Genomic DNA, 14,450 nt, shown 5'->3' with positions numbered 1-14,450 from the left:
CTGATTAGAGAACTCACAGACACAAGCCAGTGGTTTTACGTAAATACATGTGAAAATTCTGCTGATCACGCCTCAAGAGGTCTTTATGCTTCAGACTTAACGACAACAACCTGGACATCAGGACCTAAGTTCCTGTGGGAAAGAGAGGTGTGTCCCACACTCAACTCTTCAAATAACTTACTCGTGGACTAACTTACCCTGAAGTCAGATCAGCTCAAGCTCTTGTGACCAAAGCCAATGGCAAATCAGACTTCCTTAACCGTTTCAGACATGTATCCTCTTGGAGAACACTCCTTAGAGTAGTTGCTAGAATAAAACGGCTGGCTTCAAAACAACAATGTCCCAATGCTATAACTGTGGAAGAGTGCAAAAGGGCTTCTGAGAGTGTGATAAAGCTTCTCCAAGAACATGTTTTCTCCCAAGAGATAAGGATGATCAAAAAGGGAAATGTTCTTCAGGACTCAAGTACACTCTTTCAACTTGATCCCATCTTGAAAGATGGTCTCCTTCATGTCGGAGGAAGGTTGAAGCTATCATCTCTTAGTGAAGAGTATTAATGACCCTAAGTCACTGGAACCGTTGATGCCCAACCATCTAATAATGATGAAGTCAAGGATTGCTCTTCCTCCGCCAGGCACATTTGTGAAGTAAGACCTCTATGCTAACAAAAGATGGCGCAGAGTTCAGTACCTCATAGAACAGTTTTGGAGTCGGTGGAAAAGAGAATACCTAATGAACATACAGTGCCCTCCAAAAGTATTGGAACAGTGAGGCGAATTCCTTTATTTTTGCTGTAGACTGAAAACATTTGGGCTTGACATCAAATAATGAACGTGAGACCAGAGATCAACGTTTCAGCTTTTATTTCCAGGTATTTACATCAGGATCTGATGCACAACTAAGAAAATATCACATTTTGTTTGAATCCACCCATTTGTCATGTGATCAAAAGTATTGGAACAGATATACTTAAAACATATTTAAGTGAATAAGACTTAATATTTAGTTGCAAATCCTTTGCTTTCAATAACTGCAGCAAGTCTGTGACCCATTGACGTCACCAAACTTTTGCATTCTTCCTTTTTGATGCTTTCCCAGGCTTTCACTGCAGCCTCTTTCAGTTGTTTGTTTTGTGGGGTTCCTCCCTTCAGTCTCCTCTTAAGCAGGTAAAATGCATGCTCTATAGGGTTTAAGTCTGGAGATTGACTTGGCCAGTCTAATACCTTCCATTTCTTGCCCCTTATGAACTCCTTTGTTGTTTTGGCAGTGTGTTTTGGGTCGTTATCTTGCTGCATGATGAAGGCTCTGCCAATCAGTTTGGTTGCATCTTTCCTTAAATTGGCAGACAAAATGTTTCTGTAGACTTCCGAGTTCATTTTGCTGCTGCCATCATGTGTTACATCCTCAATGAAGATTAATGAGCCCGTCCCAGAAGAAGCCATGCAAGCCCAAGCCATGACATTACCTCCACCGTGTTTCACAGATGAGCTTGTGTGTTTGGGATCATGAGCAGTTCCTTTCTTTCTCCAAACTTTAGCCTTTCCATCACTTTGGTAAAAGTTAATCTTTGTCTCATCAGTCCATAAAACTTTGTCCCAGAATTTTTGAGGTTCATCTCTGTACTTTTTGGCAAATTCCAGCCTGGCCTTCCTATTCTTCTTGCTAATGAGTGGTTTGCATCTTCTGGTGTAGCCCTTGTACTTTTGTTCATGAAGTCTTCTGCGAACAGTAGATAGTGATACCTTCACTCCTGCCATCTGGAGGTTGTTGCTGATCTCACTAACAGTTGTTTTAGGGTCTTTCCTTACAGCTCTCACAATGTTTCTGTCATCAACTGCTGATGTTTTCCTTGGTCTACCTGTTCGACGTCTGTTACTTTATGCACCAGTAGTTTTCTTCTTCTTCAGGACATTCCAAATGGTTGTACTGGCTATGGCCAATGTTTCTGCAATGGCTCTGATTGATTTTCCATCTTCTCTAAGACTCACAATTGCTTGTTTTTCACCCAAAGACAGCGCTCTGGTTTTCATGTTGTTTTCACCTCTGAATACAGTCTGCATAGACAAAACCTATCTTACCCAATCTGAACCTGAGTGTAGACATTCAGTGGTATTTATTGATTGAATAATGTATGTAATAGGACACACCTGGGCAACAAAACACACCTGTCAGTCACATGTTCCAATACTTTTGCTCACGTGACAAATGGGTGGGTTCGAACAAAAAGGTGATATTTTCTAATTTGTGCATCAGATCCTGATGTAAATACCTGGAAATAAAAGCTGAAACGTTGATCTCTGGTTTCACATTCATCGTTTGATGTCAAGCCCAAATGTTTTCAGTCTACAGCAAAAATAAAGGAATTGGCCTCACTGTTCCAATACTTTTGGAGGGCACTGTATCTCTACGGCAGAAGTGGCATGTTCCCCGACCAAATGTTAAAGTTGATGACGTAGTCATTATCAAGGAAGACATGCTGCCAAGAAACCAATGGCAGTTAGGCCGAGTGGTTGAAGTCACTCATGGAAGTGATGGCCTAGTTAGAAAGGTGAAAGTTCAAACCAGTGAGCGATCAAAACCTAATCAGAAACACACTAAATCTACAATCATTGAAAGACCAGTTCAGAAATTAGTGGTTTTACTTGAGAGTAATACATGACATACTCATATCAGACAAATGGTTTCTAAATGTGATTTGTCAAACTGACAAATCATCAAAGACATTTACTTATCTGAGTTTAAGTACGGTCATCAAGGTTAATGTCATGCATGATTTGTTTCATGTGTTTTTTTATCATAACATGATTGGTGGAAGTGTAATTACCGGCTTTTTTGTTTTGATGTTAGTGGGCTGTCTTACGTCATCACGTAAGGTGCGTGCAGATGTGAAGCGCTAAATGACCTGAAAGAAGTTTAATGCAGACGTTGTTATAAGGAGCAGAATTTCGTTTATGGATGGTCGTGTTTGGTGAACATAAGTCTACATTTGTATGGTTTCCCTTTGGAAAGCGGAGCGAGGTAATTTGTATATGTGTCAAACTTGTCTTACTTCTTGTAATATTTTACCTCCGCACGTATAATTGAAGGTAATTGTAGCACATGTTCGAGACATGATTTCCTTTGTGCTATGTGTGTATTTACATTGTTGTATTTGTGTATTCTTTGTGTAGTTTTACGGTGTCTAGAAGTCTACATGTAGGCCTATTATGTATGTTGATGCATAGTACTACAAAGAAATCAACGTTGAACGGCGATAGCTAATAAAGACATCAGTGAGAACCCTCTGCCTCCTCGTACTTCCACCAAGGGGTTGCTAACAATATATATATAACTATATATAAAATAAAATATATAAAAAATAAGAATAACAATGAGCAGCGTGAGTGGTCAACATAGTGCAATCGGATACTGAGAAGGTGGCTTATGCATACTGTAATTGCCATTAGATGGACTTATAATAGTTAAATAAGTGAATGAATGTCAATGGGAGTCCTTGGCCTTGTTGAAGAGGCCAGTAGCAGATGGAAAGAAACTATTCTTATGGCGTGAGGTTTAGCTGGAACAGGGAGTGACCAGGGTGGGAGCAAGCCCCTACCCCTCGGCTTGAGGCAACAACCCCGGTGGATGTAGGTGGTAGGCTATTGCATATCCGATTTTCTACCAGTCTCGTCCAGTCGTTATATTCTATTAACTCCAGTCAACATATCTAAAACTATCTCCCCCAATAATTTTTGTTCAATTCTCCAACCTGGCTCATACTACTAGCTTTTAATAGAATATTTTTTTCCAGATTTTTGCTAAGTTTGAAACCAATCCGAAATGGGTAAACTAGCAGCCCATTTATTTGCTTGCGTCAAGAAAGGTTGCCTGGAGACGTGTTTGTGGATACGAACAGGGGACGAAAACAAAAGGGAACATCAGCAAATCGTTGATTTACCTGAGCTGAATGAGAACAAGGAGAAAGGGCTTGATAATCTACAGTTGCCTGCCAGCAAGTTTTACAAATGGTTGCACACATACATGACGGTTGTTTGTAGAGTTTATGTCCGTTATTTTAAAGCAGATTTAACCATTTCGTAATGAACGCTATTATGCTCACGGCATGACAAACGTAATTATAGCATAATATAATTAGTTGTAATATCGTGGCATGTTACGGCGTCATTATTGATTGTTGACATGTTATTCTGGAGAAAATATGAATAAATCATGTCTGATGACCACAATATGGTCGTTATATTGTTATAACTTTATGTCAACACTACAACGATGGCATTAACAATAAGTTAGTAACAGTAAACAACACTCATCATCATTATAATAGTAACATAGGTAGGCTATAGGCTTAATGTAGCTTGCTTTGCAAAGCTAGAACAACGACGGAGCCAGATATTCAAGTTTACAGTTTATTTATCCGACACAATACAGCAGTCAAACTATAAACACAAAGCAAAAAGAACAACGTATAGGCCCTGCACGTATAATACTACAGTACTAATAGTATTGATATTCATAACGTTCACATGTATCTGCTTCTTGATCGGACTTGTACCACATTCTGAATGTTTTCTGCAATGCCTTAGCTCCAGCTCACAAGCTCACGACTGGTTGTCGCAAAGTATGACGTATACAGCTAGTTGCAAGCATGCACGAGTTTCGGAGCTCGGAACAAGCTTCTGCGCAAGACCGGACGAGTAGGTCTGGAAATATGGCGCAGTCTTCTTTGCCTCACTGCGCCACTGAGCACTTTTCGTAGAAATGAATGGGGACGCCATCTTGGAAGACAGAAGTTGCTGTCTCTAGTAATATAACTCTATGGGTGGGAGGGGTCAGCCACAATCTTCCTCGCACGCCTCAGGGTCCTCGAGGTGTGCAGGTCGTCGAGGGTAGGCAGACTGCAGCCAATCACCTTCTCAGCAGTGCGGATGATACGCTGCAGCCGGTTCTTGTCCTTGGCAGTGGCAGCAGCGTACCAGATGGTGATGGAAGAGATGAGGATGTACTCAATAATGGCTGTGTAGAAGTGCACCATCATTGTTTTTGGCAGGTTGAATTTTTTTCAGCTGCCGTAGGAAGTACATCCTCTGTTGTGCTTCACATCCTCTGTTGTGCTTAAAAATGATTCCAGGTCCGGAGAACAATGTTGCAAAATCATGGTCACATCTACACACCAGCCACTGTTAATGTCGAAACAAATACCACCGCCTTTAGTTTTGCCGAAGAGGGCAGTGTCCCGATCAGCTCTCACAAGTTAAAAGCCTGCCAGATGTAAGGCGGTGTCCGGGATCAAATCGTCATGTCTCCGTGAGGCACAAAACCGAAGATGAAAGAAAGTCTCTGTTTTTCACCGTCAGTAGCTGAAGTTCATCCATTTTATTGCACAGTGAACGTACATTGGAGAGGAAAAAACCTGGAAGCACTGTTTGGATTCCACGTCTGCTTAGCCAAACTAGCGCTCCCGCTCGCTTTCCCCTTCTATGGCGTTTCACTGTATGAGCAATCAATTTCAACCTATATCCCGAGTGGTGATAGGTACAGGAAGTTCAATGAGGAGCCAAAAATAACTAGGCCAATCTTAATACACAGTTAGCCAGGTATTTATATATACACATACATATATACTTAGGATGGGTGTTAACAATTCAAACATAGAAGCGTGGTTCAAGTTTGCTCCTTCACGTTGGAGAGACTGGAGATCATAATTAGGTGATACAGTAGAAGTAACTATTTACTCTGGAGTTGTATTCATTAACTTTTTTTTAAAGCAACATTTTTCTTCTTCATTCCATTCTCTACTTAAGTCAATAACAATTAAGCATCTTTCCAGGGACTTTGCTTTTTTACCTTGGAAAGGGAGTCCTCTGTGTCAGTCTTCACTCCAAAGCGTGGGATGATGGAGTTAGTGAGACCAGTGCTGTGCTGCAGCTTCTTAACCCCACTGATCTGAGACATGGGCTTGATCTTCTTCTTCTCCTTCTGCGTCTGTGGATATGGCATCTCCACATCATGTTGCTTATCTTTGAAGGAGATTGACAGAAAGATGAAAGAAATATATATAAGGATTGAGATTTAGGCTTTTTCTCATTGCTAATCCTTCCTGAATCTGAAAGTATCGAGAAAAGTTCCGACATTTTTGGGAACATTTGAAGACTAGAGTTTTCATGAGGACGTTGGGGGACTTTGGGGAAAATGTTTGGAAGAATTCAGTCATACCTAAGAATGTGCTTGAAATGAACTCAGAGACTTGGTTTCCTGAGCGACTCATCTCAGACAGGTGAGACAGCTCCCTGTTCAACATCCTCTTGAACTGGAGAAGCAACAAAAAAGAGAGGGAGAGACAGAGAAGTATTCAGAGATTAGGTATTCACACTACATAAAAACTATATTAAATGGACAGATAATGAGGAGCTTCTGTTTTCAGTCAATGGAGACAGAGTATAACTGATAAGTGGTATCATGTTCAATCATGCAATCATTAAAATCTGTCTGGTTCACCAACATCTACACTTTTCTTGCAATTTTTTTAGGTAAAATAACAATCAACACGCTTTTGTTGTTTGCTGACGACACAACCATCGTGGGCCTCATCTCTGACAGTGACGAGTCAGCCTACAGAGAGGAGATTGACACCCTGACATCATGGTGTCAGGACAACAACCTCTCTCTTAACATCAGCAAGACCAAGGAGATGATTGGGGACTATAGGAGGCGGCGAGAGGAGGAGCATGCACCCCTACTCATCAATGGATCGGAAGTGGAGAAGGTCAGCTGCTTCAAGTTCCTCGGGGTGAACATCAGCAATGACCTCACCTGGTCTGTTCACACGGACAAGGTGGTCAAAGCGGCCCGTAAGCGCCTCTTCTTCCTGAGGAGACTGAAGAAGTTTGGTATGGACTCAGTCATCCTCACTAACTTTTACAGATGCACTATAGAGAGCATTCTGACTGGTTGTATCACAGTGTGGTATGGGAGCTGCACAGACCGGGACCGCAAGGCCCTACGAAGTGTGGTCCGGTCTGCTGAGTTCATCATCGGCAGGAAGCTCCAAGCCCTACAGGACACCTACCACACACGTTGCCTAAGGAAAGCCAGCAGGATTCTAAGAGACTGTTCCCACCCATCCTTCAGTCTCTTTACCCCGTTGCCTTCTGGCAGGCGTTACCGCAGCATCCGGTCGCGCACACGCAGACTGGACAACAGTTTCTACCCAAGGGTCATCAGGCTTCTCAATGGACACTGATATGGAAATTTTTTTTGCACACTAGTCACTTATACACTGTCACTTTCAGCTACTGGTTGCTCTTCAGTAACATTGCACTACTGTACCTCACTGTACCTCGCCACCAGGCTCCTATTTGGTCATTGACATAGTCACTGATCTGCAAATTTGCACTATTGCACTGTACTCCACTTAGGTTAGATTAGGTTATAGGGTTGAAACAGGTTTTTTGTGCATTAGGGTTCGTATTGCGTACTATTTATTGTTATCTGTATATTTAGGAAGTTCACTTAGGGGAGAGCGGGGTTATGTGAGACATCGGGTAATGTGAGACACCCCCTGTATCTAGGCAACGGAACACATTTGTGGTCATGTGACCATTATGTTTTCAAGCCCCTCCCATTCCCCCATTGCCATGAAGGACAAGTTGGTGCTGGTGCTGTGGTAAGTATGTTTTTTCACAAACATTTGTTTTTTGCATTTAAAAGTACGTTTTCTTGCTGTGAACTTAATCAACTGTTGTGTCAAAACAAATTGATTCAGGTAGAAAAACTTACATCATACATGTCAATGAACTTCCAACATATAAAACCATGTGATTGATGCTAGCTGAACATTAGCCTGAATTGCTAAGAGATGTTGTTTTTTCTAAAATAGTGGCTATGGGGTAAAGTAAGACAAATGCTATGGGGTAAAGTGAGACACTGTCTTACATTACCCCACCATGAAGCACAAGTTAAGTTTAGTCTTAAACATAATTAAGTGTAATATTACATGACATATGTTTTATTTTTAATGTCATAAACATTGTAGAAAAGCCATCATGCCAAGGAACTACACCAGGAAGACAACCTGGGGCCAAACACCCCTCGCAGAGATGGAGAGTGCAGCCGCTGAGGTCATGCAAGGAAAGAAGTCCTTAAGAAAAGCTGGAAGGGATAGAAATATTGACAAGTCAACCCTCTAAAGATTCATACCAAAAAAGGTAAAGGGAAAGTTAAATCAGTAGCCTGGGGTGCAGTAGCTGAGGCAAAGAGAATATTCACAGATGAGATGGAGGAGGAGCTTGCCAAACACTTGAAACAACTAGCTGACCAGTTCCATGGCCTTTCTCCAGTTAAGTGTCGTGAACTGGCATTTGAATACGCAGAGAAAAATAATATCCCTGTCCCTGCCAATTGGACAGAGAAACAATGTGCAGGTAGGCTAGGGTATGCAAGAGATCACATGATTCAGTAGGTTAACTTAGGCCAACTGATCTTGCAACAAAGCTAAATCTTATAATAATGAATTATCTACTGTTTAGGGGTAGAGTGGTTTGGCAGCTTCCTAGCACGTTGCCATCTCTCTGTCCGAACTCCGGAGGCAACATCACTGGGAAAAGCTACAGCCTTCAATAAGACTACAGTGGGGGAGTTTTTTGAAAATATGTCTGTAGAGATGGACAGGTGACAGAATTAATTCTTTAGTTGCAAATGTTTTTTGGAGGTTGTACCTGTAAGTTTTGGTTTTGATTCTGATGAGGTTTTCCCTTGCCTCTCTTCTTTGACAGGCACACATTCCCTCCACACATGATTTTTAATGTGGATGTAACAGGCGTCTTTACTGTACAAAAGCCACGGCAGGTAAGCTACACATGATACACTAGAAAGCACCAGACTGATACTGAGTGGCTTGTGATAATGAGCAGCTAGCTATTGGCAGAATGCTGAAACTAATGCTATTAGTAATGTTGTGAATCTGTGAACTGGGAAAAATGAATGGACTGAAACTAAATGGACCAATAGTAGCCTACTGATTGCACATGCCATTGATTCTAAACATTCTATTTGATTCAGGTTGTGACAGAGAAAGGAAAAAAGCAAGTTGGTTCTATCACATCGGCTGAGAGAGGAGAACTGGTGACTGTGGTGTGTGCAGTGAATGCTGCTGGGAATGCCATACCTCCCATGTTTGTCTTCCCCCGAGTTAGGTTTAAGGACGACTTCATGATAGGAGCACCTCCAGGAGCCAAAGGTGCCTCCACCAGAACGGGATGGATGAATGAAGACACCTGGCCTGAGTTCCTTGATCACCTGATACAGCACACTAAGTGCACTCCTGACCATCCCATGCTGCTAATACTTGATAATCTAAAAGCTCACATCTCACTCAAGGCAGTAGAAAAAGCAAAGAGCAACGGTATTGTTCTGCTCACCCTTCCACCCCACACATCCCATCGCATGCAGCCTCTCGACGTGACCGTGTTTGGCCCCTTCAAGACTCTATACAGCCGAGCTCTTGATGGGTGGATGAGATCTAACCCTGGCAAAACAGTCTCCATCTACCAGATTGCAGGACTTGTGAATGAGGCCTTCTTGTCAGCAGTGACACCATGAAATGTCACTTCTGGATTCAAGTCCACTGGGATTTTCCCATATAACCGAGATATTTTCCCTGAGGAAGCGTTTGCACCGTCCATGGTATCAGACCGACCAAATCCTGATCTGCAGCCTGCATCCACTGGTCCATCCACTTCAGATGATCCGGATGGTCCACTCCCTGCAGATGAACCACCTGCTGCAGATGATCCACTTGCTGATGCTAATCCATCCACTGCGCGTGGTCCACATGGATGTGCCTCGCCAGCTGACTCAGATGTGCCACGTGTTCCCTGCCGACCTGGATATGTGTCTCCTCGTAAAATATTACCACTTCCCAAATGTCCCCCCAGAGCACAAACCAAAAGAAAGCGTGTGAAGACAGCCATCCTAACTGATACTCCTGAGAAGGAGACAATAGAAAAGGCTTATGAAGAGAGACAAAAGAAACTGGCAGGGAAAAAGCAAAATAGCAAAGAAAAGGGAAAACCGAAAAAGAAAGCACCCAAAAAGAAAATCATAGATAGCAGCTCTGAGGAGAGTGATGTCCCTGTCCCATTTGATGAGTTTGACAAAGAGAGCTCTGAGGATGAGAGAAGTGATCATGGAAACACAGATCTGTCCGTGGGTGACTTTGTCCTCGTTAACTTTGCAACCAAACACAGGAGTCTCCGTTACGTTGGCATGGTTGAGAAAGTTGAGGATGACGAAATACTTACATAATTCCTCAGAAGAATCCAGGGAATCCAGAATCCTCTCCCCTACATTAGACAAGCTAATTTTCGAGCACTTTCAATACAAGTTACAGGCCATGTTAGAGTTAATAAATATACACAGAATTGTGTTGGCAATGTAGAACAGCAGACAGATTTGAAATATGATCTTTTGTTTTTAAGTTATGGCCATTCTAGTGACGAGTGTTTACAAGGCTAGCTACGACTGTCATCATAGCTGCCATAGAACGGCGAAACTAGCTATGTCTATCGTTCGTTACCTACAAACAAATGCTTCCTAACAGTATTTACTTTTTATCAACGATAATGACAACAGAGTTTAAGGAACTTGTCTTTAATCAAAAGATCGTCTCCGTTTTCAATTTGAAGCAGTATCTAGCTTACTGTAGGAAATCTCCCATTGCATCCTCTCTCTAGCTTCTTCAGCTAAAGTCAGATGGACGATGTAGTATGATCTTATTAACCACCCACAATAGTTCAGCTTTTATTGCAGCAGCATTCTGAGTTAGAGTAGCTTTTGCAGTTGCAAAGCAAAGTCACGTAATGTGACGAGATTAAATTAATTAAATTAATTAAAAATAAGTATAAAAAGATAGGTACAGATATGTATCATTGACGTATTTAAAAATGTTACTTAAGGCAATTGAATAAAATACAAAATGGCTGAAAGGGGTGTCTTGAAGTACCATGAACTATTTTACATTGGTATGTTAATATGATTGAATTAGAGCTGTTTCAACCTTGGCTGAATCTAACAATGCTTACCAAAGGAGAAACAGCTTTCTTTTTTGTACAGTAACTGAACACATTAATGCTCAACACTGAGAATAGCTCAATGAGCTGGAAAAGTGACCTACAAAGTATAAGGTTGTAGGTTCGAATCCAGCCAGACTGAGTCTGTCTTAAATTTTAATACTTGTTTAGTTAAATGGGATGACATCGTTCTGAAGTACCATGCACAATTTCACCTTGATATGTCAAAAGATCATTGAATTACAGCTGTTTAAACTTTGGCCGAATCAACCAATCCACGCTACAAGAGAAACGGCTTTCTTTTTTTATACAGAAACTGACCACATTTCTCAGCTTTGCGGGTAGCTCAATGGGTTGAAATGTTGTCCTGCGAAGCGCAAGGTCCCAAGTTCGAATCCAGGTACAGTCTTTTGGCCTGTCATAATTTGTATTACTTGTTTAGTTAAACAAGCAGACATCATTCTGAAATACCATGCGCAATTTCATGCAATTTCTCTTTGAAATATCAACCGTTTCTTAACCTTTGTTCCAAAGCTGACAAAAAACTAATACTCATATCACGCAGTCGGAGCACAGCTAGATAATCAGCGTCAGCACCCTTGGGTACCCAGCATGCAGTGCGGCATGTCCAAAAACGCAAAGATTTGTGGAAAATAGTTTAGTTACAACAGCCTTGGGAGGGATTTCAGTTGTTGTGTTCGTTCTGTTAGATGTTTGTAATGTTATTGTTGGTTAGTTAATATAATCTTGTTGGTCACCCTGATTATGTATGTTGTTTTGTTTAATTGGACCAGAGAGTCGGCTGCTGAACTTTCACAGGCTATTCTTGCAAGGTGCTGAATATGAAAGCTGTCCTAGCCCAGTTGCCCACATTACTTTAGTTAGTTGTACATCAACTGATCTAGTCTTGATCTTCTACTGTGTACATGTTTATAATATTTTGCCATTTTGCGGAGTAACCTGCATCGCTGCTTGCAGCGATATTGCTAAGTTTCCTTTCTGATGGACAAGAGACAGTCCTCCTGTGTCCACTACTGTTAAGTTTCCTTTCTGATGGACAGGAGACACAGTCCTCCTGTTTCCTCTGTAATCTAAGTTTCCTTTGTGATGGACAGGAGACACAGTTCTTGTGTGTCCTCTGTAATGTTAAGTTTCCTTTCGGATGGACAGAAGACACAGTCCTTCTGTGAGTAATATGTAGGGACCTGTGCCGGTCTTGGCCTGGAGCACCATCTTAACTGTTCATCAACAGGGGACACATCACTGCTGGACCACAGAGACACATGTTCTCCCTGCCAGTGTCGAGGTTTCTTCACAACAGATAATAAGGTTTTGTTTTCTTATTTCATTTCATATGTGATTCCCAATGTTTTGTTTTAAAGGAGACATGACATGAAAACTTCATTTTATGAGGTTATTTAACATTAATGGCCGGGTTTCCCAGATTTGTTAAGAAGCTCTTAACGCTAAAAGCTTCTTAAGAACGTTCTAAGAGCGTTCTAGAGCGTTCTTAAAACGATCCAAAGAAGCTCTGAGCGTTAAGATCTTCTTGACGAATCTGGGAAACCTGGCCAATATGAGTTCCCCTAGCCTGCCTTTGGTCCCCCAGTGGCTAGAATTTTCGGTAGGTGTAAACCAAGCCCGGCGTGTTCTTCTCCGCCTTTGACAAAATGAAGGCTCAATTGCTCTGTTTGAAAATCTCCTCCTAGTGACGAAGATAGGAGGAAGGTTACCTCCCCTCTCTCTGCTTTGGCCGCCCAGATCATCTGGCCCGCCCATGAGAAACTGAGCTACCACCGTGCAAGGGCGAGTGCGATATTAGTTTTTCCTGGAGAGAAATCATTGCGAGCAAACAAACGAAGCATAACAGTTGCTCAGTGCTTGGATGTACACATGCAAGCACAAATCTTTTTTTAGTTCCTTCATCCGAGTCTCTGCACAACCAGTATCTTAATTGTATTTTCGCTGGAAATGCGCCAACTTCCCAAAGTTTTGTATGTCTGCGCCAAACATTTCAGCCACTACTGTTTCCTCAACTTGAGCCAACACAAAGCTGGCCTTGCTGAAATTAAATTCTGGATCATTGCTAAATCTCCTTGGTCAAGCTACAAACCTTGGACAAGTAAGTTAACTAACGCTATATCATTTTGCTGCTTTATCGCATGTGGTTACCTAGCTTGCTACCCTTAGAATGTGGCTGTAACATTAGCTCTGCAGCTAACAGCTGAGTTACTGTTGCTAAAGTAAAGATAAATGACATCAAGTGTGTGTGTGAATACAAACGCTGTAACGCCAGTGTTGTACACTTCTTTGTTATTAGGATAACCGTTCTGCTGTTGTTGTTATGGCTCGCGATATCTGCCTTTCTCCCCATTGAAATGACTGAGTGTGCACCTCTGCAAACCAGGGTGATCAGATGAGAATGGCTAAATTCGAGGCATCGTACAGCAACGGGGGCTACGAGCCATTGCGATACATCCGTTGTAAACATTAGCGCATGTTGCCGCCCCTCTCCTCCTCATTAGCATTTAAAGCTACAGACACAGAAACAGCGCGTTTTGAGTAAAGCTCATTGAGGGACTACTCGTAGTGGCTGTAACTATGCACCATGGCTGAATTTCGGGAAAGATACTTCAGATACGGTATTAAGGGACCTCTAAGGCCTATATAAAAGCATTCAAAAACAGCATTTCATGTCTCCTTTAATTCTGTTTTCATTCATCTATTAATGTTGTATCAATGCAATCGTTTTCATAACACTAATTGTACATGTATCGTATCGTATAACATTGTAATATTAACTTGTTCCTTTAGGTCTTCCTCCTCTGTGATCCCTCCACTTCACAGTGAAGACACTCAGGACTGCAGAGGGCTAAACACATAAAAGAAGCAGAACATCATGCAGCCATATTCAGTTGTACTGGACATACATGTTGATCTGCCCTGCAGCAGAAAATAAGGTATTTCATTATTGTGAATTATAAACCTTTTTAGCTTTAAGTTTAGTTTCAGACTTTAGTTTATAACAATAACTTCCTGTTTTCTCTTGTCAGGGCCAGCTCTGTCCTCCTACCCTCCATCTCCATTTGTGCATCCATTACTGTGCACTGTTCAGTTCAGTAGAGACTAACTACAGTAGGTTCTTAAGCGAGAGATCAGGTGTACGACTGCGAGGAAACAAACTGCTGCATATCAGTCATCAGTCAGTCATCACTGTGACAGTGACAGCCCCACCTTTGTGCAGCATCATGATCTGCCCTGCAGTAGAAAACAAGGTATTTCATTATTGTGAATTAAAAACCTTTTTAGCAAGTTTAGTTTCAGACTTCAGTTTATAACAATAACTTCCTGTTTTCTCTTGTCAGGACCAGCTCTGTCCTCCTA

At 41.7% G+C, this 14,450-nt stretch overlaps 1 protein-coding gene and 1 long non-coding RNA gene across 7 annotated transcripts in view; one reads left to right on the top strand and one right to left on the bottom strand.

Moving 5' to 3' along the window:
* LOC124488566 (cAMP-specific 3',5'-cyclic phosphodiesterase 4D-like) overlaps positions 1 to 14,450 on the bottom strand; it is a 61,885-nt gene that overhangs the window by 19,827 nt on the left and 27,608 nt on the right. For 4 of the 6 annotated variants that reach the window (XM_047051255.1, XM_047051257.1, XM_047051256.1 and 1 more), the window contains 2 exons: positions 6,214 to 6,307; positions 5,845 to 6,017 (listed from right to left, as the gene is read on the bottom strand). In XM_047051255.1, coding sequence (XP_046907211.1) covers positions 5,845 to 6,017; positions 6,214 to 6,307 — 267 coding nt within the window. The other 2 variants (XM_047051258.1, XM_047051260.1) reach the window with 2 other exon arrangements.
* Positions 7,449 to 9,172, top strand: LOC124488569. Its single transcript, XR_006958718.1, has 4 exons — positions 7,449 to 7,663; positions 8,033 to 8,204; positions 8,772 to 8,844; positions 9,058 to 9,172. It is a non-coding gene; the product is annotated as an uncharacterized LOC124488569 (long non-coding RNA).

The sequence above is a fragment of the Hypomesus transpacificus genome, unplaced genomic scaffold (assembly GCF_021917145.1).
Source record: "Hypomesus transpacificus isolate Combined female unplaced genomic scaffold, fHypTra1 scaffold_144, whole genome shotgun sequence".
NCBI lineage: Eukaryota > Metazoa > Chordata > Actinopteri > Osmeriformes > Osmeridae > Hypomesus > Hypomesus transpacificus.
Note: the sequence above shows the minus strand (reverse complement) of the source record. Positions and strands in the feature narration are given on the sequence as shown.